Below are 27,690 nucleotides of genomic sequence, written 5' to 3' on the forward strand. Positions count from 1 at the left end.
ATATAAAAACACAATTTATATGCTCACTAAGCTTATATTTATGGAATATTTCAATGCCTCATCAAACAGCAATATTTATAAAAATAGATTTTTTAAAAAATTAAAGACTAAATGAATAAAAGATATGGTGTCACAGTGCAAATTTAAAACACATCTTGGCACTACAATAGTTCACCCAATTACATTACAAGCCAAATAATACTTCAAAAGAACTACCAAGTTCATTAAAAATGCACTTATTCCTCCAGCTACACAATCAGAGTCAATTCAATAGCTTATTTCTATGCAACAGTAGAAGGTACAATGCTTGATCTACTTGCCTAATTTGTTAAACAATTTTACACAGCAACATTTAACAAACAAACAGAATAAGTGAAGGATGTGATTAGCAAGAGGCTCTTCTCTATAGAAAAAGTAAAAAAAGATGCCGAATATGGTAAACATTTTGTGAATTACTAATCAAGACTTTAACATTAATTCACCATCTCCATGAATTACCTGAAACCAGATCAGAGATCTGACCAATGTTTTATAACATTAGGAGAACAACATCCCTGATCTTGCATTTCACACTCTGATGAGTGATGGCATCCCATTTTCCTTCTTAACCCAGTAATCCACCTGAACTGCCACCTTCACGAATCTTTGGACATACACATTAAGGTCCTTTTGTTCCTCAATATTTTCTAGGGCCTTACCATTCATGGTCAATATTCTAGCCTCATTAGTACTTGCAAATTCTTCACCTCACATTTATCAGAATTAAACTCCTCCTGTCACTTCTCAACCCATTTCACCAATATATCACCCTGTGATATAAGGCTACCCAGCGCACTGTCAACCTTTGTATCATCTGCAAACTTACTGATCATCCCATCTATATTTACATCCAAATCATTCATGTATTTCACAAAAGCAAGGGTCCTAATACCGAGCAGCACCAATCATAGAAATCCAAACATAAAACTTTAGCCTCTATCTTATTGCTAAGCCAAATTTGAATCCAATTTGTCACCTTGTCCTGGATAACTTTTTGGACCAGCCTTTCATCTAGAGCCCACGAGATCCAGGGCAAGTTATCAGAAGTATTAGCGACCCTAAGACATAGGAGAAGAATTAGGCCATTCAGCTCAAGTCTTCTCCGCCATTCCATCATGGCTGATCCTAGATCCCATTCAACCCCATACACTTCCTTCTTGCCATATCCATTGATGTCCTGACCGATCAGGAAATAGTCAACCACCTAAATTTACACAGACTTAGCCTCCACCACAGTCTGTGGCAGAGCATTCCACAGATTTAATACTTTTTGGCTAAAACAAAAATTCTCCTTACTTCTGTTATAAAGGGTCACCCCTCAATTTTGAGGCTGTGCCCTCTAGTTTTAGATACCCCCACCACAGGAAACATCCTCTCCACATCCACCTTATCTAGTCCCTTCAACATCCAGTAGGTTTCAATGAGATCCCCCACTTTTTTCTAAATTCCAGTGAGTACAGGCCCAAAGTTGCTAAATGCTCCTCATATGTTAACTCCTCCATTCTTCTAATCATCCTTGTGAACTTCCTCTGGACTATCTCCAATGACAACACATCCTTTCTGAGATATGGGGCCCAAAAGTCTTGGCAATACCTTAAGTGTGGCCTGACTAGTGTCTTATAGAGGCTGAGCATTATCTCCTTACATTATTATCTCCTTATATTCTAAATTGAAGTCCATGTAAAATGTAACTACTGAGGAGACAGGCACAGAGTCTATAGGTGGGAGGCAAAATAGCAGTGAGGTCATGGACCATACACAAATTACAGCGGAGGAAGTTTCTGTTGTCTTGAGGTAGAGTAGATAAATCCCCAGGGCCTGACAAGGTGCTCCTTTGGACCTTGTGGGATGCAAGGGCAGAAATTGCAGGGACTCTGGCAGAAATATATTTAAAACATCCTAAGTAACCTGTGGTGTACAGGAGGTTAGCTGGTGTTGCTCCACTGGTTAAGAAAGGTTCTCAGAGTAAGCCGGAAAATTATAATCTGGTAAGCATGACACAGTGGTCAAGTTACTGGAAGGTATTCCAAGGGACCAGGTATACAGTACAAGTATTTGGATGATCAGGGACTGGTTAGAATAGTGAACATGCCCTTGTTTGTGGTCAATAATGCTGAACCAATCTTAGAGGTTTTTAAGGAAGTGATCAGGAAAGGTGATGAAGGTAAGGCAGTGGATGTTGCCTACACAGACTTAGCAAGGCCTCTGACAAGCATACATATGGGAAGTTGGTCAAGAAGGTTCAGTCACTAGGCATTCAGGATGAGGTTGGAAACTGGATTAGAAATTAGATTCATGGGAGAAGCCAGAGAGCAGTAGTAGATGGTTGCCTCTCTGACTGGAGGCCTGTGACTAGTGGAGTACTACAGGGATCAGTGATGGGTCCATTGTTCTTTGTCACCTATGTCAGCTATCTGGATGATAATGTGGTTAACTGGATCAGCAAATTTGTGAGTAACACCAAGATTGGGTGTTTAGTGGACAGCAAAGAAGGCAATTAAATTTTGCAGCAGGATTTGGACCACCTGTAAAAATGGCAGAAAGAATTTATTGCAAAAAAATTTGAGGTGTTGCACTTTACGAGGGCAAAACAGGGTGGAGCTTACACTAGGAGTGGTAGGGCACTGAGGAGCATGGCAGAATAAAGTGATCTGGGAATACAAATCTATAATTCCTTGAAAATGGCACCTAGGGTCGTAAAGAGAGCTTCTGGCAATAGAACTTCATAGGTTGAAGCATTGAATACAGGAGTTGGGATGTTTTAGTTGTACAAGACATTAGTGAGACAACATTTGGAATATTATGTGCATTTCTGGTCACCTACCTAAAGGTAAGTTATCAACAAGATTGAAAGAGTGCATAGGAAATATGCAAGGCTGTTGTCAGGACTTGAGGACCTGAGTTATAGGGCAAGGTTGAAAAGGTTTGGACTTTATTCCTTAGAATGTCGAAAATTGAAGGGCATTGATTAAGATAGACAAAATTATGAAGGGGCTAAGTGTAAATATAAGCAGGCATTTTCCCAATAAGATTGTGTGAGACTACAACTGGGTTAATGGTGAAAGGTGAAATGTTTAACAGGAACGTGAGGGGGACTTTCACTCAGAGGGTTGTGAGAGCGTGGAGCAAGCTGCCAGAAGTGGAGGATGTGGATTCGAATTCAACATTTAAGAGAAATTATAGATAGACACATACACATAGCATAGGTGCCTAAGATGTTGGCACAGTTTTGTACTTGGAGTGGAGAGCAAGTTTATAAATCTGGCAGAGGCAATGGATTTTGGGAAGGGCAAGGGTGGTGCGCTATGGACAGTGTGTGGGACAGGTGGCAGAGAAGCAGGAGCGCCAGGGCGGGTGCTTTCTTTCTCCCTAAGCCTCCTGCCCCATGATCCTTTCCCCTTCTCCAGCTCTGTATCCCCTTTTGCCAATCAACTTACCAGCTCTTAGCTTCATCCCTCCCCCTCCTGTCTTTCCTATGATTTTGGATCTCCCCCTCCCCCTTTCAAATCTCTTACTAGCTCTTCTTTCAGTTAGTCCTGACGAACGGTCTCGGCTCAAAACGTCAACTGTACTTCTTCCTATAGATGCTGCCTGGCCTGCTGTGTTCCACCAGCATTTTGTGTGTAAACTGATTTGAACCTGTTTCTCGGTTTTCTATTTCAAAAAGACTTCATTGGATGTAACTACTATAGAACCTGCCGAGTTCATAGAGGGTGCTTAAAAGAAATGCAAGTTTTCATTTGTTTTATTCCTCGTCAGTCAATTCTACATAAGAAATGCTGTGTTGGATCTTCGAAAAATTACATAAAATTCAATGACAGCCCTACTGGAATTTTCTGACTATTAATCCTAATTATTTATTTATCTATCAGAAATAAAGCCCAATATTTGTGCTGCTTGACTTCCAAAATAAAGCACTAATATGACAAACACAGGAGATTCTGTAAATCTTCAATAAACACACGAACTACTGTAGGAAGTCAGGCAGCACCTATGGAGGTGAATAATCAGCTGATGCTTCAGGCCAAGACTTTTCATCACCTATGGAATGGAAGGGGTAGGAAGCCAGATTAAGATGCTGGGGTGAGGGGCAGAGTACAAGCTGGCTGGTGATTGGTCAGTCTGGGTGAGGGGACAGAGTACAAGCTGCCTGGTGATAGGTCAACCCTGGTGAGGGATGGGGTAGAAGTAAGAAGCTGAGAGGTGGTAGGTGAAAGAGGTATCTAGTAAGAGTCTGACAGGGGACGACATGGAAGAAAGGGAGCGAAGAAGGGCATTAGAGTAAGGTGGTAGGCAGGTGACGAGAAGAGCAGGGTGAGGGAGGAACCAAAATGGGGAATTGAAGGAGAGAGAAAGGGGAGGGGGAGAATTGCAAGAAATTAGAGAAATTAATGTTCATGCCATCAGGTTGGAGACTGCCAGACAGAAAATGCTCCTCCCACCTGACTATGGAAGTAGAGGAGGCCTTGGGCCAACATGTCAGAATGGACATGGAAATTCAAACTGAAGTGGGCGGCCACCAGAAAATCCTGCCTTTTGTGGAAGACGGAGCAAAGGTGTACGATGAAGTGTCCCCAGATCCAGATTTCCAGCATCTACAGATTTTCTCCCCAAAACTATATTCAATTGGGAGACTGATGGTAGGTTATGCTGGACTAGGAGCACTAGATATAATAGAGGACCCTGACAGATTTGCATGTGAAGTGTCAGCTCACCTGTATGAACTATTTGGGGCACTGAATGGTGGTGAGATGGCCCTGGGAGATGTAAAGGCACTTATCAAGCTTGCAGGGTTAAGTGCCAGGAGGGCACACACACCTCCCTCCCTCACGATTTCAACTGTCACCTTCTAGCTTGCACTCCTTCCGATTCTGGCATCTTCCCCCTTCCTTTCCAGTCCTGATGAATGGTCTGGACCTGAAACAATGACTGTGCATTCACTTCCATGGATGGTGTCATGTCTGACCTGCTGAGTTGTGTGTGTTGTTTAAGGTCAAGACTTATATTGCCTTAGGTAAAGTAAACAGCCCTAAGCAATTGCATTTGAGATTGCTTTGTTTGAAAATGCTTATAGATGCCATAAAATATATGTAACAGTTAAGTAACCAAAGTTAGTTGTATTAGATTGAACACAAAACAGCTAACTTGTTAACAATGCAAGATAATGTACACCAAAGTAATTACCTTCTGTTGTTATCTAGGAAAGGAGAAAAGAGGTTCCTGGAACAATAACTAAAGTCTTGTATTTCAATAAAATCCAAGTTTCACAGGATCAACATTACAGCTGTCAATCTGGTACCACCCTGGAACAGTTAAGTATTGGAAAATCTGCTTTGCTCTTCTGGAACACATCAGACTGCATTCTGTGCTGGTTGGTCAGAGGAGCTAGTCAAATGTTTTCAATATTGAACAAACTTAAATCTTACTTTATAAGGCTTACTTTTTAAGAATTACTTTTCCTTTCAGTTTCTAAAATGTGGATCTTTTCTTGACTTTATGCATCTCCACAAAACCAAGCACGGTAGCCATATCCTTTTTACTGTGTCATTCCATTAAAACATTTTATAGCCACTCAATTGTTCAAGATATCTGGCCTGCCTGAACACAATAATTCACAATGTTTGGTGGATTTGTTCCCTCAAACCCATTGACACGGCTGTAGATGTAAACTTTATAAACCACAGAAAAAAGTGAAATGTGTAATTTTAAATGCTCAACAACTGTGCAATTGGGCTATTTTTGTCATTAGTTTATGTTACTTAAATGAAGCAAATACAATCATTTTCAATTAAAATTGGAACTGAACAACTTGGCTTCTTTGCAAGGAGGAGATAACATATAGTACAAAGAGCTAGTTCTTGTTAAACTCACTTCAGGGTGCTTATAGAGGTTCCATTAAGTTAACTGCAAATTAATAGTTCTTTTATTTTGAATAAAAAATTTGCCTAATTACATTAAAAAATAAATCATATTATCAAAAAATTGCAGAAACTTTAACAATGATCTGAAAATTGAAGCTGATTTCTGAAAATATGAATTGAATGTGAGACACCCATCTTCATACATTGGCGCTTAATGAGGTTCCAAGACTTTCCTGAACAGGAGACACATAATCACATTTTACAGTAAACTATCATAAAATACCACTTCAATCTATGTAGTTCAATGCTATGAGTAATCAATATTAATAACTTAAATGTACAACCCACAGAATTCTGTTTTCTCTAATTATCTTGTGAAGTATAGTCTCACACAAAATGAATATGCTTCTCATTTATCTTTAAGATATTTAAAAAACAAATAATGTACTATAATTTCAAATTATTCAGCAAACTAATATTTGTCACATTAATGGACATATAGCATCATATTCAGATAAACAATAATTCTTTTCTGATATGGAAAGATTAAAGGAAACTTTAATAAATATTCAAATCAAGGCTTTCATTTGAAATGTTGGCTAAGCAGAACAAATTCCAGTAGGACACAATGTCAAGTGCAATTGTGTGTAAAAATTTAAAAATATAATATTCATTATTAGTACACAGTAGAACAAAAAGACCCAAGTAAGACGGCTGTCAGACAAAAATCCTCACCATCATTTGAACACTCGAACTGGACTTCCTTTTCTGACCAAAGAGAAAGAAAAAGAAGATAATTTTGATAGTTTAAAGAAATTATTTCTTCAGAAACTGTCTTGTGCTGCAGTAAAAATTATCTAGAAACAGAAAAAAGTTCCACAAAATGGAAGGCAAAAGTAAAACACAATTAAAAGATAGAGATTTTCATCAAAATTAGTAGTGAAGAAGGAAAACAACTAACTTGGCAAAAGAAAAAGAAATGCAACACATACAAGGCACGAAGGTTACAGTAGCTGCTAAATAATACAAAATACTCTTATAATATTTATTGCTGTTAATGAGCTGAGATTACATATGGCACAACGGGATGATAGAGTTGCAGTGAAACACAAAACTCAATTGTTTTCAATGCTGAATTTCTTCCTTATGGTCAAAAATCAAGTTGACCTGAACAGATAAAACATTTCTTTGTCTAGCTATGTGAAAAATAAGGCTAATCATGTTAATGTTTAAAATATCTTAGACAAATTCACTAAAATATTGCATGGTGAGATGTAAAAGGAAAGATCTGTTTTGTTCATGTTTCAGCACTCATTTCTGATAAACTGCAAGAGACACACACACACACACACACACACAAACTTTCAGCTTCTCCGGTACTGCTAGATTATACAAAAACTTGTCTCCATCTAACTTCCATACACCAGTCTGCAATATAACCTTGACTTCCCCATAAGCTGCTGCACAAAAAAAACTTTAAAAAAAATGAAAGATATATAATTTCCAAGAAATGTATTTCAATAGCCATGAATTCCAGGCCACCCCACCACCCAAAGTGAAATGTAGTAAACAATCTTGCCTGGTTATTTACTGTCACTCCTGAAGTTCAACTGTATACTCTTGTCTTGGGAATGGCTCAGCATTTTCTGCAATAGCAGCTTTCTGGATAACTATTTCTTCACAATGTTCTTTTTGGAATTTTAACTACATTGTCATGCGAGCAATACTACACAGAATTGGGAATTTGCAAGATGCCCAAATTATTTCCCTTTATCTCACTGTCCTTCTACTTACAATTCCTCCATACAGTGCATGAACCGGCATGAACCAAGTATCTATCTATCTATCTATCATTAAAACTCTTCCATGCCATAACATCGATATTTGTTATTAACAACATATTCAATCTTATAGCAATAAGTCAGACCGTCAGCAAACACCGTATACTTCAGATTGCAATGTGGCATATCCTTCAACTAAAAGTACCGCATAAATTACTGAGTTGTCATAATGTTATTCGAGCAATTGTTGAAATGTCTGGAATTTTAGTAGGTACTTATACAAGTATGTTAGCTGCAGATGTTCCCATGCAACTAACTTACCAATGAAATGGAGTTAATAAGTACCTAACACATCTCAACTTTACAAAATTTTACACTAATACTTCATAGGAGAATAATTTAGAATGGGATGCATCCATATTGAATAAAAAACGATTGTTAAAAATAATACAGGTGAAAGGTATTGTTGGCCAGAAGGAACTACAATATGCAATTAGTGGATTTGATGAATCAAGGACAAGGGAAGCAGACAAACCAGTTGTCTTTGTTTCCCATTCTGTGGTTTCTGAACTCATTCTTGCTCTGGGACAATCTAATCAGAGCAATCAAATGTGGACACAAGGAACTTCAGGTAATTACCTGCTAAATCTGAGACCATTCTCCAAGGAGTAGCTACTTATTATGTAAAATATCACACCTACCTCTAGACACTATCTAGGTTGCTTCATTTCACTGGTTTGGACCAGTCAGAGTGTAAAGACACAAATACACAAGGCTGGAGTGGGCAGAACCATGAAACAATGTTGGCTGTAGCCCTGTACAATGACCAGTAAGAAGGTGACCTTGAGCCATTCGGATGGAGATCAATTGATGAGTAACACTACAAGAGTCATGAGCTCCAAATACGCAGGGACGATAACAACAGAGACCAAACTTTGTGGATAAAGAGGACCCCATGGACATGTGGAGATTGGGACCATGAGAAATACCTGGCCAGTGTAGACTCCTTTCTGACTGCTCAGGGAGGGTCTGGGATTCTAGTGGGGTACACACAGGTAGTTTGTTTATGAACCCTTGTGCTTTTTAGTTGAGACAATCAAAGTTACTTGTTGGTACAGAATCTCTGTGCCTCATTGATCATTTTTACTGGAGTGATTCTTGTAATGGTATCTACACAAGCTTACATTTGAATGGAAGAAAGTGCTTATAAGAGTGGTTGGTGCAGAGAGTGCTGGAGTCTCAAGTTCAATAGCTTAAATGTTTCAACTGGTAAGAATAATGGCTTGGGTGTGATTGAGAATGGCAAAATCATGGTTAAGTCATTGTTCAAGCAACCCAGAAGTCTAAAACAGTGATTTAGGCATCTTTCAACCCCATCACACTGCTGTGAAGTTTGCATTCAATAAACTGAATAAAAACAAAAATAAAGCAGCTGTTTCTATGCTGTACAACACTATGACTCTGGGGAGAAACCTCAAATTCCATCCCAAGGACAACTGGAGATGGTAAATAAATGTCAGTCTTTACAACAATGCCCAGATCCCAAAGATGAATTTTAAAAAAGCGTGATTAAGCAGAGGAAGTTAATGGGCATTGGAGAAAAATTAATAGCTCAACTCATCCTCAGTATTAGTGATAAAAAGATTCTCTGTAGAATCAGCCTGATCAACAAGAGCAATTACCTCAGTAAAAGTACTAACATTTAAACTAAAGGTCAGAAACATTTAGCAAGTGAAAAATCGACACATATCTTCTCAACCATAAAACTATTGTTTGAATTCCCTACCCTCAACCTTCTGTGGTGCATTTCTTTTGAGAAACTTCTCAGGACCAGGCACAAATATTGAGTGAGGCCAGAGTCGGAGGATTTCTGCAGTAACTCTCTACGGATACTGTTGTAGAATACTATCTTTGCTATCCCACTTTCACACTAATCACCTATTATTTTTATTTAGTTTTGTAACTTAGTTATTTTTTTAATGTCTTGCACTGTATGCCTCTGCTAAACAATTTCACAGCATTTATTTAGTGATAATAAACCTGATAATGATTCTCCTTACCATCGAATGTCTTTCCACCACCAATGCACAATCCATAGTGCAAAATAGCATGTCCTTACTGGAGTCAAAGCTTTATTAAGTGGACATGAAAAATGAGGCAATCCCCTACTAATAGCTGTCAACATTTAGGTGACAAGGGATTTATTAGCAGTCATTTTTTTCTTGAATAGAAAACATGTTATACTTATTCCTAAATTAAAGCCTTGATTTAATATTTCTTAGGAAATGGTGTTTCACTTGTTGACAAGCTGATCACTGAAAGGATCTCAATGGCACAAATGTTGATAATAATAGACAATAGACAGTAGGTGCAGGAGTAGGCCATTTGGCCCTTCTAGCCAGCACCACCATTCACTGTGCTCATGGCTGATCAGACACAATCAGTACCCCGTTCCTGCCCTCTCCCCATATCCCTTGACCCTGCTATCTATAAGAGCTCTATCTCTCTCTTGTATGCATCCAGAGACTTGGCCTCCACTGCCTTCTGGGGCAGAGCATTCCACATATCCACCACTCTCTGGGTGAAAAAGTTTATCCGCATCTCTGTTCTAAATGGCCTACCCCTTATTCTTAAACTGTGGCCTCTAGTTCTGGACTCACCCATCAGCGGGAACATGCTTCCTGCCTCCAGTGTGTCCAATCCCTTAATAATCTTATATGTTTCAATCTGATCCCTTCTCATCCTTCTAAATTCCAGTGTATACAAGCCCAGTCGCTCCAATCTTTCAACATATGACAGTCCCGCCATTCCGGGAATTAACCTTGTGAACCTACGCTGCACTCCCTCAATAGCAAGAATGTCCTTCCTCAAATTTGAAGACTAAAACTGCACACAATATTCCAGGTGGGGTCTCACCAGGGTCCTGTACAGCTGCAGAAGGACCTCTTTACTCCTATACTCAATTCCTCTTGTTATAAAAGCCAGCATGCCATTAGCTTTCTTCACTGCCTGCTGTACCTGCATGCTTGCTTTCATTGACTGATGTACAAGAACACCTAGATCTCGTTGTACTTCCCCTTTTCCTAACTTGACTCCATTTTAGATAGTAATCTGCCTTCCTGTTCTTGCCACCAAAGTGGATAACCTCACATTTATCCACATTAAACTGCATCTGCCATACATTTGCCCACTCACCCAACCTGTCCAAGTCACCCTGCATCCTCATAACATCCTCCTGACATTTCACACTGCCACCCAGCTTTGTGTCACCAGCAAATTTGCTAATGTTACTTTTAATCCCTTCATCTAAATCATTAATGTATACTGTAAAAAGCTGTGGTCCCAGCACCGAACCTTGCGGTACCCCACTGGTCACAGCCTGCCATTCCGAAAGGGACCCGTTAATTGCTACTCTGTTTCCTGTCAGCCAGCCAATTTTCAATCCACGTCAGTACTCTGCCCCCAATACCATGTGCCCTAATTTTGCCCACTAATCTCCTATGTGGGACTTTATCAAAAGCTTTCTGGAAGTCCAGGTACACTACATCCACTGGCTCTCCCTTGTCCATTTTCATAGTTACATCCTCAAAAAACTCCAGAAGATTAGTCAAGCATGATTTTCCCTTCATAAATCCATGCTGACTCAGACTGATCCTTCTTCTGCTATCCAAATGTTTGATGCATGTTTGCTCACCATATAAACTAAACAAGATATGCTTTCATAATCTCTGGCTGCAAGACACAAGCTGAACAATGAAGTACTTTATACATACTATGAACAAGGAAATTATAGCTGTCCTCCTGTGATATATTGACAATTATTTGAGTTCTATTTTCAAAGATACAGAGTCAGTTCCTAGTCCTATAAAGAAATGGTGCAATCGCTCACACTACATCACCTCTGGAGAGATCTCCACAGCAACATCCAGAAATATGAATTACTCTGCAGTGCCTCGATGCCCTATAAAAATTCAAAGGCTGTACTAACTACTAGTACAATCACGTGCACCATCCTCTGCAGCACAACTCAGACAAGAAACAAGAACTCTGTCATGCATAAAGTCTGCTTCTGATGATTTGGCCAAGAGGTTATAAATTTCCCTGCTCTCATCAACCCATACAGATCAAATGCCCTAAATACTGTCTTCTGATAACTCCTCTACTGCAAAGAGGGCAAAATAAATATCAGTTATTTCAATGTAATTTGCAGCATTTTGTTTGCCGTTTCTAGAAATAATAATTTACTTAGAAATACATACACAAAAACTACCACATTAAAAGATAGTAAAAATAATTTATCAACAGCTGCCAAAAAGTTTTCCCTGTATCCACTAATTTTGCAGCTGATTTCTTCATTATTCAATTCTTGGTGCACATACATAAAATTAAAGCTTAACTGTTAACTCTAGCATTGATACAGCTTAACATGTAAGCACATAATTTCATGGAATTTCTTGTCATCTTTTTCCTCCAAGGCTGCAGCAGCTACATCACTCTATTGTTAAAGGCATCATCTTGTTAACAGCTCTATGCATCAGCACATTTATAAAATTAGTTTTAGAGGAAAGGAATACATGAACATACAACATATGAAAGTATAACACTACTTATTAATTTTCTAAGCATTAACTTGTCATGCCAGGGCCCATCCTCAATAGGACTGTTCCTACATGATTTCATCCATATTGCAACCAAACCTGCATTTATCAACAATCTCCGCTTGGAGTGCTGTGTATAATTCTGGTCACCACATTATAGGAAGAATGCAGATGACTTTTAGAAAGAGAACACAAATGGTTCACCTGGATTGGAGTACCCCAGCTATATAAAAAGAGGTTGGACAAACTTGCACTGTTTCTTCTGACATGTTCAAGGTAAAATGGGTGACCTGATATGTCTATAAAGTTGTGGGCGGCATGAATAGGTTAGATATCGAAGAGTCTTTCTTTCTCCATGGTGGTAATGTCAAATGCTGAAGAGCATAGGTATAAAGAAAGAGAAGAAAAGCTCGAAGGAGATTGTCAAGGCACTTCTCCACTCTTGTGTGCACAAAGACAATAGTATGTGCTTGAAATACAGTTGCAGGGGAGGTGGTGGAAGTAAAGAGGCACATAGACCAGCACATGAAGAGGCAAGGAAATCAATTATGTACTGGTATATGAGATTAATTTAATTTGGCATGGTCAGAGTAGATACAATAGGCTGGAAGACATGTTCTCACCCTGTACTCCATGGAATGCCCTCTATTCCTTAATCATTATCTGTCCCTTGCTGAGATAATCCAAAAGTGCCGGTACATCCTTCACTGTCACCCCAGAATCTTCCTATCATTTCTTTCCCCTCCTTGTGCTTTTAGACTCATCCCAACATTGAGAATTCGACGGGCCACAATTTCTTGCTTTCAGACACTGGCTTCCTTCTGCATTATGATTCTGTGATTCACTGTAGGGACAAATTTTCACATGCAACAAATACTTCTCCCCATCAGCTCTTCATGTTGAACTTCATGTACGATCTTCTTGTCTCTTTCCAGCTTAGGGGTGAGTTACAAATTTCACAATGCAATTCAACATTACCTCAATAATTAAAGTGCCATTTTCATTTCCAACCACTGTAGTACCCATACTGAAATTCATCCTCTATTTACCATACACAGTGCAAACACCATCTACAAATTCACTGATAAGACAACTGCTGTTTCCAGAAACTAAGATGGTGATGAGGAGGCGTACAGAAGTGAGATAGATAATTCTAGGAGTGATATTATAACAACAACCTTGCACTTAATGTCAGTGAGACCAAGGAATTGATTGTGGGCTTCAGGAAGAGGACGTCGAGGGACACGCAACATTCGTCACCAAGGGGTCAGCCGTGGGAAGGCTGAGCGGTTTCAAGTTCCTGGGTGTCAGCATCTCTGAAGATCTATTCTGAGCCCAACATATTTATACAATTATGAAGAAGGAATGCTTAGTGGCTATATTTTATTAGAAGTTTGAGAAGATTTGGTATGCCACCAAAGACACCAGCAAATTTCTACAGGTGTATTGTGGAGACCATTCCGACTGGTTACGTCACCGCCTGGTATGGAGGGGCCCCTGTACAGGATTGCATTAAATCTGCTGAGGGCTGTAAACTCAGCCAGCTCCATCATGGGCCCTAGCCTCCCCAGGGTCAAGGACACCTTCGAAAGGTGATGCCTCAAAGTGGCATCCATCATTAAGAACTCCTGACATCCAAGACATTCCCTCTACTTATTACCACCATTAGGAAGGAGGTACAGAAGCCTGAAGAAACACTCAAGAAACAGCTTCTTTCCCTCCATCAGAATTCCAAACAGTCCATGAACCTATGAACACTACACCACACTATTTTTGCTCCTTCTGAAATAATTTTAAATACAAATTCCTTATTGTAAGTTATAGTGCGTTTTATATAATTCACAAATTTCACAATATACTGTATGTTAGTAATAATGAACCTGATTCTGATTCCAAGTTGTTCAGCATTCACTTCATTCCCTGCACTTCATTTCACTCTGAAATAATGCTTATCCTCAAATTAAATTGACCTACTGTATCAGAATTAAAATCTTACTTATCATGTAAATGTTTCTCCCATATCTGTTCTGAAGGTCACGGTTTGAAATTTACCCTCCTTCTGCTATTATTGGCAGCATCGTCTTTGTTCTGAACTTTGTTCTCCCTAACCTGTGTTGTCTTCTCAACTTGAGAAATATCCCAAAACAATTGCTTGATCAGGTTTCTCTCTAAATCTGACCACATATCACATTATTTCACTGAAGTAGAAAGCTTCAATGAAATAAACTCTGAAAACACTTAAAAGTACTGCAACAACTGGACAAGGAAGCAGGAGGGAAAGAGATGAACACTGGATGCTCTTTCAGAGTGTGGACACAGATGCAACTGGCCAAATAGCTCCCTTCCATGATGTACAGTTTCATTATTCTGAGATGACCTGATTGTTTATTGAACATCTTCAGTACCTCTTAACTTCACATTCAATTACTACCATATAAACACTTCAAAATTCTGACACAAACCACTTCCATGAATAATTTCCGAAGGTCTTTCAGAAGACTCCAAGGCTCAGTCCTTTTGATTCCTCACCGGCATGCTTAAGAATCCTCTCATTTTTGATTTAGTTTTCCCACTTACTAATAACTTCTGATTTGGTTTCCCATAAATTCTTTCTCTGTGAACTCATACATTTAATTTTATGGCAAGGCATGTGGAAATGATGTTTCCTTACATGTGAAGGTCAAATACAGATTTTTATCAAAATTTTTAACCAAGAATGAACCCTTAGTTATCCAAGACATTACACTTAATATTCAATTATCAATGAAATAACTTAAAACTGCAAATTCTAACACAAAAATACACATGTATTTTGGGTACACATTTAAACTAAATTGAGCAAACACACAAACATTAGTTGAAATTAATAAACTAGAGCTGAGGAGGAAGCTTTGGAATTAAATTCATGAGCTCTGAATATCGACCTAAATTGAGAAAGTTCCACCAGTTTATAAAAATGGCCAAGCAATATCTCTTCATAGAATTCATTATCTTGCTTCAAATTTTGAAATATTTTATAACTTAATACTATCATCCCATTGTGAATAAGTAACTTATAACCTAAAAAAAAATCCAGTTAGAAGTTTAAATGCAAGGAAATTATATTGCAAATACAAGTAACCAAGGCAGGATGTAAACAAAGTATCTGCAAGAACATAAATAAGTGAAAAAAATCCCAATCATATCTTAGGCTTTAGCAATACAACATCATTAACTAATTGAATTCCATAAATAGTGAAAACAGTACATAAATCATGCTAAAATAATTCAGTATTGGCTAATGCAAGGAAAAGCTTGCCCACTTGAAGCAGATGAAATGAATGAGAAATGCTAACATTTTTTCAGAGAAAAATCTATTACACATAGGCATGATTAGTGGTATCTTATATCGTATAAAAATACTATAAATGGACTTGATATAGAGAGAAGCCAACAGCTCTACAGAAGATGTAAATAGCAATTGCTAGCAAGTATCTTACATATACTGTCAAATGCAAGTAACGTGCATTGAGAAATAGGCAGAGAAAGGGTTAATTATCCCATTTCATGCAAATTACTTCTTTTCAATTCAAGCATGCTTATCTATCTTAAATGAAGATAAAGATCAAAGACAACTTTTTTTGTGTAGCATCAAAATCATAGTTGAAAATTGGACTACGGGCTGGGACACTTGATTTTTTTGTATAGTAAAAATCATCTTTTAGCAGGAAATGAGGCTGTGCAGCTCCATACAGCTCATGTTTTCCACCTGGCCTGTGAATATATTATCAAAGCAGTAACCTCTCTAAAACAGGATTAGGGAAGAGAATAGATGGTTGAAGCTTCTGACAGTTAATCACACCTTCCTTTGAAACATTTAATTCTAGCACAGTTTGTAAAAAGGTTAAGATTCCATATCATCTGTTTAAAAATAGTTTGAACGAAACAGTTGCACCATTATTTGATGCATCAGCTTTTCTATGTGACGTTCCTGCAGTTGAACAATATAAATTGTAGTGTCTTCTTTCAGAATATTCCAAATAAAAGCTGTTGTTTCCATATGCAGTTGCAATAATATCCCAGATAAGGATGTGAGAAGTAGGCAGTTTACAATAATTTTTTTTTCCCCCACACAAACCAAACTTTGCTCCTCTATAAAAAAAACACCTGGCACACTTAATTTTTAACTAAATAATTAAAGGGCTATAAATTTAGTTTTGTAGCTTAGTTGCTTGGCCATGATAATCTTTTGTCAAAAGATGTAAACAAACCACCTACCTATCCATAAAATTTAGCACCTAGTGAGTCTTACAATATTACTAATCCACCTATCCTGATCTCATAATCTTCAACCAACATCTTCTAGGGGCATCAGTAACCTAATATTAACTAAACCATACAGCTTTGGAGAAGAATTAGGCCATTCAGATCATTGAGACTGCTCCACCATTTGATCATGGCTGATCAATTTTTCTCTCAAACCACTCTCCCGCCTTTTCCCCGTAACCTTTCAGGTCTGACTTATCAAGAATCTAACAGGCTCCACTTTAAATACACTCAATGACCTGACCTCCACAGATACCTAGGGCAAGAAATTCCACAGATTCACCACCCTCTGGCTAAAGAAATTCCTCCTCATCTCCATTCTAAATGGACATCCTTTTATTCTGAGGTTGTGCTCTCTTGGGCCCAGACTCCCCCTATTTTGGAAGCATCCTCTCCATGTCCACTCCCTCTAGGTCTTTCAACATTTGATAGGTTTCAATGAAAACCCCTCATTCTTCTAAGTTCCAGTGAGTACAGTTCCAAAGCCATTGATAAGCCCTTCAATCTCAGAATCATTTTCGTGAACTTCCTTTGAACCCTTTTCAATATCTGTCAGCACATCCTTTACTAGATACGCAAGGTACTCATGCATTGGCCTTTACAGGAGGCGTGGAAAAATGATGCAGTTTATCTGTAACTTTGAAAGATTTACTGAATTACAAATGAAATTTCTTGAACTGTTTTTGGATTAAAGAAGTTTTCTTCAATACTTCAACAATGCAACAGGTGCTTGTTGCCAGGGCTCCACAAATATTGAAGTATGGGTCGATTATAATAACCAAGGTCTACTCTGATTCAAAACGTTAGTGGGAAATGGCCCAACAGAACTGTATTTCAAGTTTTATAAGACCAACGCATTGGTCAAAGGTCAAAACATTTTAGTTCTCTGAATTGTGCCTGGAGCTAGCAAATTAGAAGTTGAACAATTCAATTCTTGGAATAATTCAAATCAAGGTAAGTTATTCATATATCCATGATTCTGATTTTCCTATAAATTAAATCCCTTTCCATAGATATGTATAATTTCAATGACAGAGCTCCTTAATTGATCTGTCTTAAAATCACACAAACAGAAACATAGAAATATTATAGCCAATGTGCCAATACTCAAATTCTGGAGAGGAAAATAAATTCTAATGAGATTCAATACATTGTATATTCCCAGCTGAACATTTTTTAAAAACTTCAGATATTTCTTTCCATTACTGACTTTATCCTTATTTTCTTGGGTGAGCAAAAACCTATTGAGATCATTACATTTTTGCAAATACAGTAGATTCCAGTTAGCTGGGCTATTGTTTAATCAGGACAGACACTTCTTTGGGACAACACTTAAAGAACACAAACTAGTAGAGAAAATAGCTTGGGATTCCCTTCATTTATTTAGGATATTCTGCTGCTTAACTGGGACAAGTAAATGTTGCCGAACAGTTTCTAATTATTGTCAGTCACATGCACATCATGTAGTTGTTTGACACGACACCATGCTTAGACAAAACAGTTTTTAAAATAGTGTCTATGTGTGTGTTTCTGTTCAAAAAGCAGCGATTTTTGTCACTGATCATTATTGAGTAGTAAGCAGTAAGACAATTCCAAACTGTTTTGCTCACTGCATTCAGACTTGGAGATGCTAAAAAAAATGTCCAGGAATGAATATGAAATGATTTTACTCCTGAAGATATTGACAGTCATCTTGAACGCTACAATGGAAATGAAGATTCTGAGGACACATTCATGAAAAGCATTGTATGAAGGCAGTTCATTATCTGCACCAGATGTCTGTAAGTCAAACAAAAGATGGTAGCATGTACTGGATTAATTCCTCTGTTGAAAACTAATAGGAACTACAGTACTGTAGTAGTTTTGGCAGTGTTCCAACTCATTCTGTATTTCATATAAATACATAATTTGTTACTGAGTTAAATGGTAGGTTATTCTTTTTAATTATTTCGATGAAACTTCAGTTAATTGGGGCAGCTGCCTAACTGGGCCAAAATGTACCGTCCCCAATTAACCAGAATTGACTGTAGTTGGAAATTGAGCTGTTGGTTAATATAATGTTGAGACAACTGAAGCTGCAGAAACTAAACGAATAAATATGTGACAAAGCAACTTAAATTTCATAGTGCAAGTATTAAATTTAAAATGCCAGTTAATTGGATATATCAGTGACGCACCTAGACAAAGCATGTAATCAAGCTTGTTATTTCCTAAATAAGTCTTGCAAATATGCAATTAGTACTATATCTAGAAGTTATTTTTGTAATTGAAGAGGATTTTCTAATCTAATCTCCACAATTGGAGCCAGCAGGAGAGTTTGACTTGCCTCAGTGTTACCTGATGTCTTGTCTGTAAGGGAAGAATTGGTTAAAAATAAATGGCCATTTGTGTGCAGGATGGGAATCTATTTTGGTGAAAACCACACAAGCCTGCAAGTTTGTTAACGGTGATGAAAACAGAAAAGAAACACACCAAATAAGTTCAGATCACAGAAGTAAGAGCACAATTTGCTAGTCTGTGTTAAATTCAAACTTACCTTAACTCCATCTGTCTTCTTATTCATCAGACTTTTTGCTGCTGTAAATTGACAACATATATTGAATTTAGGTGCAAAGTATTCAAGAATCACAAGCATTTTTTTCCTTTTGGCAAAGTCAGTATCATTTAACTTGCAACAACACAGCAGCGGCGGCGGTGGCAACAGTAGGAGGTACAGAGCTGCTGCATGTTTTGTTGCAGCTGAAAGCAATCAGTTAGGCCGAGGCAACCCAAAGCAAATTTATTGATGGCAGGCAAAAGTCAATTTGAAATTCAAATAGCAAGCTGGGATTATTAATCAATCAATCAATCAATTAATCAGACAGTGATTGCTTCAAGATGCAAACATTCCCGATTAGTGGCTAAGGATCTTACCTTACAGGGAACATATTCCAAATAAAGTGGAAAAAGGAAAAAAAAGGGTAGGAACAAAAAACAAACAGGTTTATGATCAGGTTACTTCTGTCTCATAATTTTGTGACACAAAGTATCTAAAATCTTAAAGGAAATGGGGATGGCGTTTCCTTGTAACTGACTTTACACAAGTTTCCAACAAAAAGTAGTGAGGAATTAATAAAAGACCATTGCAGCACCCATCATCAAAGACCACACCATCCAGGACATATTATCTTTGTGCTGTTGGCATTAAGAATAAGGTACAGGAGACTCTGGACCACATACCAGGTTCAGGAACAGTTATTACCCCTCAACCATTAGGCTCTTGAACCAGAGTTCACTCATCTTCACTCATGCCATCTCTGAACTGTTCCCACAATCTATGGACTCACTTTCAAGGACTCTTCATCTCATGTTATTGGTATTATCTGTTGTTGTTGTTATTATTATTATTATTATTATTATTATTTTGTTTTGCATTTCCACAGTTGGTGACTTTTGCACATGGGTTGTTTGTTCCTTTGGGTGTGATCTTTCAATAATTCTAATATGTTTCTTGTATTTACTGCAAATGCCTGCAAGAAAATTAATCTCAGGGTTGTATATGGTGACACACAAGTCCACAATACATCTGGACAAAAATCTTTAAGAGATTTCTTAAAATACATCACTTAAAGAAGAACATTACTCTAGATGTTACTCTATAAGAACTTTTGAACAGTATTTTTGGAATGTTACGGCTATAAATAAAAAGGTGATATTAATTTGACTGGAATCAATTTTCCTCAAATTATAGGCTGTTTCTTGAAAGATTTTGCCAATTAATGAGCCTACTTACAGCATTTCATGCAGAGGGTTCATTCGTCTTTTGCTGAAGACTGCGAGCAATATAAGGGTTATGCTGCTGAATACAGTGCAATATTGGAACAAATTTAATTACTTTGTGTGCCATTGATGGTAAAAGAATGACAAAACATCCAACTTCAGGGTCACCCTATTCTGTTTCTGTTTAATACTTCTCATGCTCTATGCCTCATCAATCAAGTCTATTTCACCAATCACATCAAACGTCTACAGAATATTACCTCAGTTTATTCTGATAGCCATTTTTTAATTTCCTAGAACAAAAGTTGGCCATTCAGAAATATTTTTCTATTTATTATTATTCTGATTGCTCCACATCTTAAATCCATTTTCCAATTCCAATACATATTATGTGAAACCAATTCCAAACAAAAAAACATATAAATGTTTTACAATTAGAGTGACCTGGCAATCACAACCTTTTGGAAAAGTTCCAATTTTTCACTAATCACCGTGTAGAGAAAAAACTGCTCATCGTCTTTATTGCAAAATATGAGCAAGGGGCTGAACCACTGTTTTCCAAATAGTTAGACACTGCACCATAATACAAACAGCACTCTTCCGGCTGCTGGAGAATGTACTCCCTGATGACAAGAGGTTGCCATATTGGAAAGGCAGGAGACAAATTAGGGATGGGTCACTGAATTCAGTGGACAGGCCAGTGAAGAGCAATATTGTTGGGGAATAGGCCCTGCAGCCATTATACCAAGGTCCATGTTGAGTGCCCATCTAAACTAATCTCATTTACCTGTACTCGGTCCAAAGTTTGTTACACCTTGGCAACTCTAATATTTCGAAATGATATGCAGAGCATTCCAGAGGGTTCTGGAGGTAAAAAAATTCTTAGACCTCATCTTACAATCTTACTCCTCACCTCCTTCACTCCAAAGAAACCAAAACAAACCTACTCAGTTTCTCCTCATAACTGAAACACTCCAAGCCAAGCAGCATCCTGGAAATTCTCCATTATCATCTACACGAGGAGAAAGTCTGCAGATGCTGGAAATTCAAAGCAACTCACACAAAGCTGGAGGAACTCAGCAGATCAGGCAGTATCAATGGAAAAGAAATAAACAGTCAACGTTTACTCAGGACTAACAAGGAAGAGGGAAGATGGCTGAATAAAAAGGTGGAAGGAGGGAAAATAGGCTAGCTAGAAGATGACAGGTGAAGCTAGGTGGGTGGGAAAGGTCAAGAGAAGAAAGAATCTGATAGAGCAGAAGAGTGGACAATAAGAGAAAGGGAAGGAGGGGAGGACACGGGGTAGGTAGTAGGCAGGTGAGATGAAGTGAAAGGTCGGAGTGTGGAATGGGGGGGGGGGTTATTCACTATAAGGAGAAATTGATATTCATACCATCAGGTTGGAAGCTACCCAGATGGGAGTGGCCTCATCTTGGCATAAGATCAGAATGGAAATGGGAATTGAAAGTAAAATGTATGGCCACTGGGAACTCACACTGTGACATATGGTGCAGAGGTGCTTAACGAAGCAGTTTTCTAACTTACGACAGTCTCACCGATGTAGAGGGGGCCACATTGGGAACACCGGACACAATAGATGACCCCAGCAGATTCACAGGTGAAGTGTTGCCTCACCTGGAAAGACTGCCTGGGCCCTGAGTGGAGATTAGGGAGGAGGTCTATGGACAGGTAGCACCTGGGCCACCTGCAGAGATTGGTGCTTGTAGGTAGATTAGTAGAGAGGGACAAATGGACAAGGGAATTCGTAGAGGGAGTGATCCCTGTGGAAAGTGGAAGCAGAAGGAGGTAGAAGTATACTTAGTGGCAGGATCCTTTTAGAGATGACAGGTTGTGGAGGCTGATGGGGTGGTAAGTAAGGACAACAGAGACTCTATCACTATTCAGGTGGCGGGAAAAATGGGTGAGCGTAGATGTGCGGGAAATGGAGGAGATGTAGATGAGGACAGCATCAAAAGCAGAGGGAAGGAAACCCCATTCTTTAAAGAAGGAGGACATCTTTAATGTCCTGGAATGAAAAGCTGCATCCTGTGAAGAAGTTAGACGGTGGCGTAGAAACCGAGAAAAGGGAACAGCATTTTTATAGGAGGTAGGGTGTGAAGAGTTATTGTCAAGATAACCAGGGAATCAGGAGGTTTATAAAAGATGTTGGTAAATGGGATTAGTTTAGATGAGCACCCAGTATGGACCTGGGCATAATGGGCTGCAGGGCCAATTTCCCAACAATATTGTTCTTCACTAGCCTGTCCACATAATCCACTGAATTCAGTGACCCATCCCTAACTTCTCTTGCCTTTCTAACATGGCAACATCTTGTCATCAGGGAGCAGCATTCTCCAGTAACTGGAAGAGTGCTCTTTGTATCGTGGTGCAACATCTAACTATTTGGGGCAGAGTTCTGTTATTTTAGACATGCTAAAGGGAGATGGGTGTATTACTAGACAGGGAAAATCTCACGGCAGTGCTCTGACAGGACAGATGGGAGGGCTTGTCTACTGAGGGTATACAGATGGAACTGAGGAATAAGAAAGGGATGACCTCATTAATGCTATTACAGTGGATTCTGGTTAATTGGGCCACCAGGGAAGCCATTTATTTGGGGCGACTCTTAAAGAATAAAAACTAAATTAAAAAAAAAGTTGGGATTCCCTTTGTTTATTTGGGACACTATGCCACCTAACTGGGACAGGAGACTGTGGCTGAACAGTTTCTAATTAACTTCAGTCATGTACAATTGAGTGACCTGTGCTTAGAGTGATCAGATTTCAAATAGTGTCAGTTGCATGTGTTTGTGTTCAAAAAGCAGTGACTTTTGTCACATAGTTGGCAAGAAATAAGCAGTAAGACAACTCAGAATGGTTTTTGCTCATCATGGTTTCAAGCATTCAGACTTGGAGATGCCAGCAATGACCGGAAGTGAAAACTAAAATTATTTCACTACTTCAACAAGTTAGGAATTACGAACATATCAACGGTAATTTTGAATGCTACAATGAGAATGAAGATTTGGAGGGTGCAATCATCTAAAGTATTGTATGAAGGCAGTCGTCCATTATCTGCATTAGTTGTTTGCACTGATTTTGTTTGTTTACAGTCAATCAAAAGGATGTGGTAAATGAATTCCTCTGTCGATAACAAAAGGAACTAATAAACAGTTTTATTGTATTGTAGAGGTACTGGTGGTGTCCTAATTTGTTCTGTATTTCATTTAAATACATAAATTGTTAGTCAGTTAAATGGTAGTTTTTTTTATACCATTAACTATTTCCATGAAACTTTGCCTCCTTGGGGCAACCACTTAATTGGGCCAAAATGGTCTTGCTGTGTCCCAATTAACCAGAATCCATTGTATATCATAAATAACTAAATTGTCAGTGGGATTTAGAGGAGCAAATTTGTAGAGAAATAGCAGACAACTGCAAGGAAATAAAGTTGTGATAGTAGGTGATTGTAATTTTCCACATATTAACTGGGGCACTCACAAGGGCTTGTATTGTACTGTAGTTTTTCTACGTTTCTATGTTTCACCGCACTCCCGTGTGTTAAGTGCGTGCCTTGCTTGAAGTAAACACGAAGTTAGATGTGCATTTTCAGACTCCCATGTCTTCCTCTGAATTAGTTTAATGTTTTGAAATTACAGAACGTAACAGATGGCATAGAAAGGATCTCTGATCCAATGGCAGGTGTGGATTGGAACAAGTTGATTTCTGAGAAAAGGGATGCTTGGTAAGTGGAAGGCCTTCAAAAGTGAAATAAGATTACAGAGTTTGTATGTTCCTGTTAGAATAAAAGGCAAAGATAAAAGATTTGGGAATCTTAGCTTCTGAGGGACGTTGAGGCCCTGGTTAAGAATAAGGAACTGAATAAGAGGGAAATCAAGAGGAATAAAAGAATGCATGAGATTGCTCTGGCAGACAAGTTGAAGGACAATCCCAATGGCTTCTACAGAAGGAAAAGGATAGAAAGGGACAAGAGAAGTTTATCCAAATTTAAAGGGGTTCTTGTTCAGCTAAGTGGGCCGAGGAATGGCAAATGAACATAGAACATAAAACAGTACAGCGCATTACAGGCCCTTTGGCCCACAATGTGGTGCCGACCCTCACACCCTGCCTCCCATATAACCCCCCCACCTTAACTTCCTCCATATACCTGTCTAGTAGTCTCTTAAACTTCACTAGTGTATCTGCCTCCACCACTGACTCAGGCAGTGCATTCCACGCACCAACCACTCTCTGAGTGAAAAACCTTCCTCTAATATCCCCCTTGAACTTCCCTCCCCTTACCTTAAAGCCGTGTCCTCTTGTACTGAGAAGTGGTGCCCTGGGGAAGAGGCGCTGGCTGTCCACTCTGTCTATTCCTCTTAATATCTTGTACACCTCTATCATGTCTCCTCTCATCCTCCTTCTCTCCAAAGAGTAAAGCCCTAGCTCCCTTAATCTCTGATCATAATCCATACTCTCTAAACCAGGCAGCATCCTGGTAAATCTCCTCTGTACCCTTTCCAATGCTTCCACATCCTTCCTATACTGAGGCGACCAGAACTGGACACAGTACTTCAAGTGTGGCCTAAATAGAGTTTTATAGAGCTGCATCATTACCTCGCGACTCTTAAGCTCTATCCCTCGACTTATGAAAGCTAACACTCCATAAGCTTTCTTAACTACCTGTGAGGCAACTTTCAGGGATCTGTGGACATGTACCCCCAGATCTCTCTACTCCTCCACACTACCAAGTATCCTGCCATTTACTTTGTACTCTGCCTTGGAGTTTGTCCTTCCAAAGAGTACCACCTCACACTTCTCCAAAGCTTAATTCATATGTGCAAGATACTGCATGTTTAAAAAGACAATAAGACAGTCCTTTCACAGTGAACAGTTGTGTGAGTTTCACAGAGAATAACACTCTCTCCTTGTAGAACTTAATCACAGCAGGAATACAAGTAGATGATCACTGAAAGTGTTGTCACAGGTAGACAGGGTGATGAAGATGATATTTGGCATGCTAGCTTTCATTATCAGAGCACTGAGTATTAAGCTTGGAGCTCATTATACAGTGGCACAGGGCTCTGGTGCAGTTGCACTTGGAGTACTGTCTTTAGTTGTGTTCACTTAGCTATAGAAATGATGTTATAAATCTGGAAAGAGTGCTGAAGAAATTTACAAGGATGTTGCTAGGACTTGATGAACTGAGTTATAGGGAGAGGTTTGACAGAGTAGGGCTTTCTTTATTCCTTATAATGTAGGAGACTGAGAGGTGATCTTATAGATATGGACAAAATCATGAGGGGCCTGGAGAGAGTGAATGTACTCAGTCTTTTTCCTAGTGTTGGGAAATTAAGAACTAGAGTGTACAGAAATAAAGTGAGATGAGAAAACTTTATCTGGAATTTGAGGGGAAACTTTATATAAATGGAGGTATCTAGGTGGAATGAGCTATCAGAGGAAGTTGTTGAGGCAGGTACAATAACAACTTTTAAAATATACAGTACCTGGACAGGAACATGGAACAGAAAAGGTTTAGAAGGTATGGGCCAAATATTTATATTCTATGAGATGACCACTCAAGGCTGGTATGCCATATGCCTTCTTCACTATCCTATCAACCTGCACTAATAGTTTTAGGAAATCATGGTCTAGTGAGATTAGATTCTATATACCAATGCTCTGTCAAATTTTCCTTTGGATCTACAGTCTGCTGAAGCCTTAGACAATCTTCTTCCCTGAACACACCACCAACTAATGTGACGTGTTTTGCCATCACAAAGCAATGCTGACTCTTCCTAATGTCTTTGCCTTTCACATGTACATAAAACCTGAGCTTTAGGGCTTTCTCCAGTAATTCCCCTATGATGCATGGCTTATGGACTTACAGTTTCATAACAGCCTTGTTGCAATATTAGTTATATATATAATATTAGTTATCCTCCTGTCTTGTGTTAGCTTACTTGTGGCGAATAAAATGCAGAAATTTCCTTCCTTGTTTCCCTTAGCATTCTGGGTTGGATCTCTTCCAGCCCTGGCAATTTATCTGCCCTAATATTCCAAGACATTTCTCACCAACACCATCTTAAATCTGGCAGGTTCAGTAACCTGCCAGTCCTGTATTTCACTTAAACACTTTTTACGTTTGTAGTAATATTGTAAGTTCATATGTTCATCCACAGCTCACACTCATTTAATGCACATTGCATTACAGCTGAGTATATTTCAACATCGCCAAGCTCCCTTACTTGTCTCTGTCCACTCTGCCCAGTGGACATGCTTAACTTAAACTCCATTACTCCCACTGTAGTCAATTTGCAGGCAGTGGATTAAACTACTTATAGAAAAGAAGGAAAATACAGGCAGCCCCCGTTTTTCCAATGTTTGCAGTACGACAGCTCGCTGTTACGAAAGACCTACATTAGTACCTGTTTTCGCTAACCAAAGAGGATTTTCGCTTTTACGAAAAAAAGATGCCCACTTTATATGTGTGTTTACCCCGAGAAAGACTACCATGACCATGAAGCCTTGTGCGGGCAGTTGTGTGCGCATGTGTGTACGTGCGTAGGCGTGTACGTCCGCATGTGTGTATGTGCCGTTTTTTTTCTCCAAATCAATTTTGGCTCGCTGTCTTCCTGATTTTGATAAGTGAAACTACACCATACATACAATATTTCTACTTTATATAGACTGTATATTTATATCATTCCTGCTTTTTCTATATGTTCATGTTATTTTAGGTTTTATATGTTATTTGGTTTGATTTGGTAGGTTATTTTTTGGGTCTGGGAACGCTCAAAAATTTTCCCATATAAATTAATGGTAATTGCTTCTTCCCTTTACGACATTTCAGCTTACAGATGGTTTCATAGGAACGCTCTACCTTCGGATAGCGGGGGAATCCTGTACTAATCTCTTCACCATGCTAATGAGTTCAGCCCCACAATCACCTTCCTACCAAAAATGGATTAACTGTTTACAGTAACATAAGCAAACTCTCTGCAATGATTTTGGACATGATCCAGCTTCGGTGTTACCCATCCTTCTTGTGCAGATCCCATCTCCCCCAGCATGGATCCCAATATCCCTCCCTCCTGTACCAGCTCCTCAGGCACATATTTTCTGACACTCTTTGCTCTCAATGATCCATGTTCTGCTGGTCTTGCAGCCACCTCAGAGTCTGTTTTGATTTCAGATTTACTGTACCTGTAATTATTTGATTTTCATGGTCTTTTGACTTCCATTTCTCATATGTCATTTTCCTTATATTCTCAATACTTATAGATAGGTGAACAAAACTTATAAATTACTTGCTTCATATGATCTTGCATTTACTTTAAACATTTTA

The 27,690-nt window shown here is 38.7% G+C and overlaps 1 protein-coding gene across 21 annotated transcripts in view; it reads right to left on the reverse strand.

The window, feature by feature from the left end:
- LOC140738067 (calcium/calmodulin-dependent protein kinase type II delta chain) overlaps window positions 1-27,690 on the reverse strand; it is a 548,084-nt gene that overhangs the window by 72,633 nt on the left and 447,761 nt on the right. For 7 of the 21 annotated variants that reach the window (XM_073065137.1, XM_073065148.1, XM_073065138.1 and 4 more), the window contains exon 13: window positions 19,121-19,158. In XM_073065137.1, coding sequence (XP_072921238.1) covers window positions 19,121-19,158 — 38 coding nt within the window. Of the gene's footprint in view, window positions 1-6,635; window positions 6,669-19,120; window positions 19,162-27,690 lie in introns of all 21 variants that reach the window. The other 14 variants (XM_073065145.1, XM_073065136.1, XM_073065149.1 and 11 more) reach the window with 3 other exon arrangements.

Source organism: Hemitrygon akajei, chromosome 13 (genome assembly GCF_048418815.1).
Source record: "Hemitrygon akajei chromosome 13, sHemAka1.3, whole genome shotgun sequence".
In the NCBI taxonomy this organism is placed as follows: Eukaryota; Metazoa; Chordata; class Chondrichthyes; order Myliobatiformes; family Dasyatidae; genus Hemitrygon; species Hemitrygon akajei.